The sequence below is a fragment of the Nerophis ophidion genome, linkage group LG03, assembly GCF_033978795.1.
Source record: "Nerophis ophidion isolate RoL-2023_Sa linkage group LG03, RoL_Noph_v1.0, whole genome shotgun sequence".
Taxonomy (NCBI): Eukaryota; Metazoa; Chordata; class Actinopteri; order Syngnathiformes; family Syngnathidae; genus Nerophis; species Nerophis ophidion.
The window spans coordinates 10,800,301-10,806,300 of NC_084613.1; the positions used below are offsets into that span (position 1 = coordinate 10,800,301).

At 39.2% G+C, this 6,000-nt stretch overlaps 2 protein-coding genes across 2 annotated transcripts in view; one reads left to right on the top strand and one right to left on the bottom strand.

The window, feature by feature from the left end:
* Nucleotides 1–6,000, bottom strand: part of polr3b (polymerase (RNA) III (DNA directed) polypeptide B) — a 99,660-nt gene that overhangs the window by 84,211 nt on the left and 9,449 nt on the right. Inside the window, exons 6-8 of the mRNA XM_061894246.1 lie at nucleotides 5,534–5,634; nucleotides 2,911–3,002; nucleotides 2,703–2,820 (exon numbers count right to left, since the gene is read on the bottom strand). Of these exons, the coding sequence (XP_061750230.1) occupies nucleotides 2,703–2,820; nucleotides 2,911–3,002; nucleotides 5,534–5,634 (311 nt within the window). The remainder of the gene's footprint in view (nucleotides 1–2,702; nucleotides 2,821–2,910; nucleotides 3,003–5,533; nucleotides 5,635–6,000) is intronic.
* The window catches only part of LOC133549110 (galactose-specific lectin nattectin-like), a 40,034-nt gene that overhangs the window by 2,060 nt on the left and 31,974 nt on the right, over nucleotides 1–6,000 (top strand). The window lies entirely within an intron of this gene.

Below are 6,000 nucleotides of genomic sequence, written 5' to 3' on the forward strand. Positions count from 1 at the left end.
TGGGAAATAATCATGTTGTCTAATCAGCGTCTTGATATGCCACACCTCTTAGGTGGGATGGATTAACTTGGCAAAGTAGAAATGCTCACTAACACAGATTTAGACAGATTTGTCAACAATATTTGAGAGGAATAGGTATTTTATGTATATTATCCAAGTTTTACATCTTTGGGTTCCACTCATGAAAAACACAGAAGTTTGTATATATAGGCATTTATATTTTTGTTCAGCATATCATACATACAAATATAAATCAAAATCATATTTTTAGAGGTGTTATGGTACAGTAATGTCAGTATAGTATAGTAGAGTATGTCTGTAGAACTAAAAGTAGTTCCTCGGCATTAACTCTTATATTAACAATGTCACAATAGCTTGGTTAATATAGAAATGCAGCATTGTTGGTGGTTTTTGGATGTTTTTTTTATAGGGCTTTATGGGTGAAAGAAATGACTAGTACGAGGCGTATTTTTCAATTGAGAAGACACAACAAAGAGAATAAAACGTGTAGTCTTGTCTCTGAAAGAGATTGTGAATGATTGGCAATTTTTTTTTTAAAGAAAGTGCAGTTCCCCTTTAATGGGGGAACTTGTAGTTAATGCATTATTATTGTCTCAACTTTGACAGCCCTAATATTGTTCACACTTATAGCATTTGTATATAAAATGTTGGTTTATGACTGATTTTTAGAGGGCTCTATAGCGGAATAAATATACCGTATTTTCCAGACTATAAGGCGCACTTAAAATCTTTTTTTTCCCCCTCAAAACTCAACGGTGCACCTTATAACCCGGTACGACTAATGTATGGAATAATTATGGTTTTGCTTACCGACCTCAAACTAATTTTATTTGGTACATGGTCTAATGATAAGTGTGATCAGTAGATGGCAGTCAAACATTAGAGCTATGTGTAGACTGCACTATGATGGCAATATGACAGAAGTAAACAACACCAACATTTTCATTTTATATGTTCCATTGAAAATATAGAAGATTACACTCGGCGCTCAAAAATCTATCAAAATGTTTTAGCTGGACTTTGATAAGCTATGAAGCCGCACCGCTTAATGGATTGCCGGCGCATTGAACATTATTGTGTTTTATTATGGTGTGTGTATAAGGTAAGACATTATCTGGCGCTTTGTTTCGCAATATTGTGCAAAAGCAACTTTTCTTACCTTTTGGTACCTGCTGATCTGGATTTGAGATAAGCATAAATCCTGAAAAATGTTGCGTGTCCGGCGTTGTAGTCCATGTCGACACCGTAGTAGATAAGCTTCTTCTTTTTGTCTATCTTCTTGTTATGGGACATTCATCCTGCGCTGTTGCCATTTCTAATATAAAGTAGTGTCAAGTTCTTACTTGTATCGGTCAGTAAACTCGCCACAAAAACGCTAAAACATACCGGTATAGTGAGTTTACGTTATTCACGCAGAACTTTCGGACGGTTTTTCACGGGACATATTTCCGGCGGATGAGGAGATGCTGCTCCGTTATTGATTGAAGTAAAGTCTGAATGTAATTAAAACAGTTAGCGCCATCTTTTGACACTTCTTCCACTTTCGTCCTTGCACGCTACACCGCACGTAAATAGGACCCGCCCACAAAACGGTGCATCCTGAAAGGACAGCGACAGGTGTGAAGATGGCCCGCGTGGGCCCTGTCATCTAATCACCTGTCGCCTTTAATAGCAGCAGCCGTGATGAGTAGTTGGAGTTGGAGGTGCTGCTGAGCGGACGTATGAGAGAAAGACAGTTTGCTGGAAAGCAAAAGACTTTGCACTATTCTGACTATTATTCAGGTGTGAATGAATGATGGGTCGAGACTTCTCTGCGAGCGCTTTGAGTGTCTAATAATAGAAAAGCGCGATATAAATCTAATCCATCATCATCATCATCATATTCTATGAAAATAAAAAAAACAGTGTTATACCCGCAATTCCTGGCTTTCCTGGCAGTGTGTGGTGGTCTGAAGAACCCACTAGAGGGCAACCTCTACAGTCATTAAAACAGTTAGCTCCATCTTTTGACACTTCTTCCACTCCCGTCCTTGCACGCAATACCGATACAACGAAAATGACGGGGAGAAGACGCTGCCGAACGTGGGCCACGTAAATGAGACCCGCCCACAAAACGGCGCATCCGGAAGCGACTGTCAGAAAGCGGCTTGAAGATGATCTGTAAAACATAATCTATGCAACATTTTGACCAAAGAACCACCATTACATGTTATGTAGACCACAAGGAAGTCTTTTACATTTAGAAGAAAAAAATAATAATATGACTCCTTTAATCCTCCTATAATCCGGTGCGCCTTATATATGAAAAAAGATCAAACATAAACCATTCATCGGCAGTGAGCCTTATAATCCAGTGCACCCTATGGTCCGGAAAATACGGTAGTGTTTGTGACAGAACTACTGCGTTGGACCCAACTGGGAAAATTTGAATTTAGAAAAAGGCCTTCTTGTATCTTAATATTTTTAATCAGGCTTTTTGTTTGTGTGTCTGCAAAAATTGAACGCCTCGGATATAACGTGTACTAAAAAAACACTCTGCAGACACTTTGTGTTCAAATAATTTTTGAGTTTGTGGATTAAAAACATGTAATGTTATTTAATGCTTGTTATCTTGGGGGGAAAAGAAATCTGTATAAAAAAAAATGTCTGGTTGCAGTGTAGTGGGGGTTTAATTGACATACCTGGTGACAGAGGCCCCCACTGCACCTTTCCGGTCCTGTTCCACAATAATCCTGTTCTTGGACAGTTGCTCCTGGATCAGAATGACTTTCTCTTGACCTTTGACGATGAAGTAGCCACCTGCATGCCAAAAAAAAAAAAGAAGTGAAAAGACAAAATAATGGCCAATTTTTCCACAATCACTGTAATTGTGTGGCAAATTATCATCACCTGGATCCAGAGGACATTCGTTAAGTTTCGAGAACTCCAAGGGTGTCTTCCCTGTGAGGACACAGTTGGAGCTTCGTAGCATGATGGGCATCCTGATTTTTAAAACAACACATGGAGGGACTTAGTAGGAAGGGTGCAGTATTCAATTAAAAGATGTATTGTACAAAATTGATGCAGTGTTGGTGCTCGGAATTTTCAAAATGGTCAAAATCAAGTCATAATAAAAATGGGATCCCATTTTTTTGTAACCGTTTTAAAAAAGGTAAAGTCACACGCACATTAGGTGTGGTGAAATTACCTTCTGCATTTGACCCATCACCCTTGTCTCGCAGCCCTCAGACTTTGACTTAGACCAGGGGTGCCCATTACGTCGATCGCGATTGACTGGTCGATCTCGGAGGGTGTGTCAGTCGATCTCAAGCCAGGCATTAAAAAATATACATAAAAATGAGCAATCATCAATCATACCAAGACTTCACTTTCGTCAGTTGTTTGACATTCTCGGCACCCGAGGATCTTGTGAGATGACGCTGGCTGCTGCGAGCTCATATTTAAGAAAAAAATCACTAACAGGGCGGACGCACAGAAACACATTTTATTTCTAGAGACTCCGTACCTACTGTCAAAACTCTAAAGACCGACTGCACAGTTCCTGTCTTCACCATAAAAGACCTGTTTCATCCTGCCTGTGCTAACAAAATAAGAGTCTCAGAAAGCTAGCGTGCACAAGCTAGCAAGCTACGGAGTTTGATGCCAATGTATTTCTCCCCCGCCCTCAGCGACCGCTTTCTCACTTGCTTGCCCACCCGCACTCTCACTGACGTCACTCACCTGCTGCCAGACATTAAAGGGCCACACACATATGCTACTCTCATAACAAAGTGTTTAAAAACGAGTATGCAAGTTGGACAAATGAGATGCCAAATCCAACCACTTTCATGTAGTATTGGACAGAAAGGAGGACTTTTTTTTTCCTCCATTTGAAAATGCGGACGTTATCAGCACCACTGTCTAAATCCAATCAATGCAAGTCATCAGAATCAGGTAATACACCAACTTATATTCTTGTCTTCATGAAAGAAAGGAATCTATGTGTGTTAAACATGCTTGTATTATCATTCAATCAATCAATCAATGTTTACTTATATAGCCCTAAATCACTAGTGTCTCAAAGGGCTGCACAAACCACCACGAAATCCTCGGTAGGCCCACATAAGGGCAAGGAAAACTCACACCCAGTGGGACATCGGTGACAATAATGACCCAGTGGGACGTCGGTGACAATAATGACTATGAGAACCTTAGAGAGGAGGAAAGCAATGGATGTCGAGCGGGTCTAGCATGATACTGTGAAAGATCAATCCACAATGGATCCAACACAGTCGCGAGAGTCCAGTCCAAAGCGGATCCAACACAGCAGCGAGAGTCCCGTTATCATTAAACACCATTAACTTGTTAACAAAAATGTCTCTTTCATAAATAAATAAATATAAATTATAAATAGGAATGAGGTAGATCTCCTCGACTTGGTCAATTGAAAAGTAGCTCGCCTGCAGAAAAAGTGTGAGCGCCCCTGACTTAGACAAACTTTAATGATCCACAAGGGAAATTGTTCCACACAGTGGCTCAGTTACAATGATGGAAAGTGTAAGGATGGAAAGGACAATGCAGGTATAAATGGACTAAATATAGCGATGTAAAATAAAACTTATGCACGTGATATTTACAGTATTTTTCGGACTGTAAGTCGCATTTTTTTTCATAGTTTAGCCGGGGGTGCGACATATACTCCGGAGTGACTTATGTGTGAAATTATTAACACTTTACCGTAAAATATATAATAATATTATTTACCTCATTCGTGGAAGAGACGGAGAAAATGTCAGCAATCGTCACACACACGTCAACCAATAAGAATTTGGCGGGGAGGGTCATGGCAGAAGTGCATTGTGGGTAATTGAATGCTAACTGCTATATGCTACTGCTGTGGCTACAGTATTAAAATGGATCATTTCAACGTTGGCGGTAACTTATAAAAACTGAGAAGGGCTGAACAAAAATGGCACCGAAAAGGAAATCGTGTACTGCAGATTACAAGCTGGACGTATTGAAATATGCAGCAGAAAACGACAAGAGGAAGCGGAGCATACCTTTGGAGTTGGCAGAGTTGTTTAGAAGAGACATCGAGGAAGAAGATTTCATGGGATTTATCGATTAGGAGTGACAGATTGTTTGGTAAAGGTATAGCATGTTCTATATGTTATAGTTATTTGAATGACTCTTACCATAATATGTTACGTTAACATACCAGGCACCTTCTCAGTTGGTTATTTATGCCTCATATAACGTACACTTATTCAGCCTGTTGTTCACTATTCTTTATTAAACTTAAATTGCCTTTCAAATCTCTATTCTTGGTGTTGGATTTTATCAAATAAATTTCCCTCAAAAATGCGACTTATACTCCAGTGCGACGTATATATGTTTTTTTCCTTCTGTATTATCCATTTTCGGCCTGTGCGATGTATACTCCAGAACGATTTATAATCCGAAAAATACGGTAATGAAAATGTTGCAAAATATTATGATGCAAGGGATCTTGAAATTAAATTTTAAAAAGTACCTTCCAATAGGCAGTGCATTGCGGATGACTCTCTGACTGCCGCGGGTGTACTCGATGTCCACGGTGATTGGCGCAGAATAGGTCATGTCTCGGAGACGACACTAGTGCAGAAACAGGCAACATTCAGTTTGTTTTTAGACATGACAAGCGAATAGAATAAAAAAGTTGCTCGACTTTAAAACTTTAAGAAAGATTCTGTGTTTCAACTGTCCATTATTTTAGTATTCAAGTAATCAATCCCTTAGTCTGGACACACTTTATATTCTCAATGTGTTTTTGGGGATAATACCGTAGCTGAAATAAACAAGGACTTTCTGTTTGCCATTACCTTCATTCTTTTTGATATCATCAACGTTGAAATTGCACTTAACGTGTGCATTAATAAAATACAAGACCAGTGAAGTTGTCACGATGTGTAAATGGTAAATAAAAAAAGAATACAATAATTTGCAAATCCTTTTTAAACT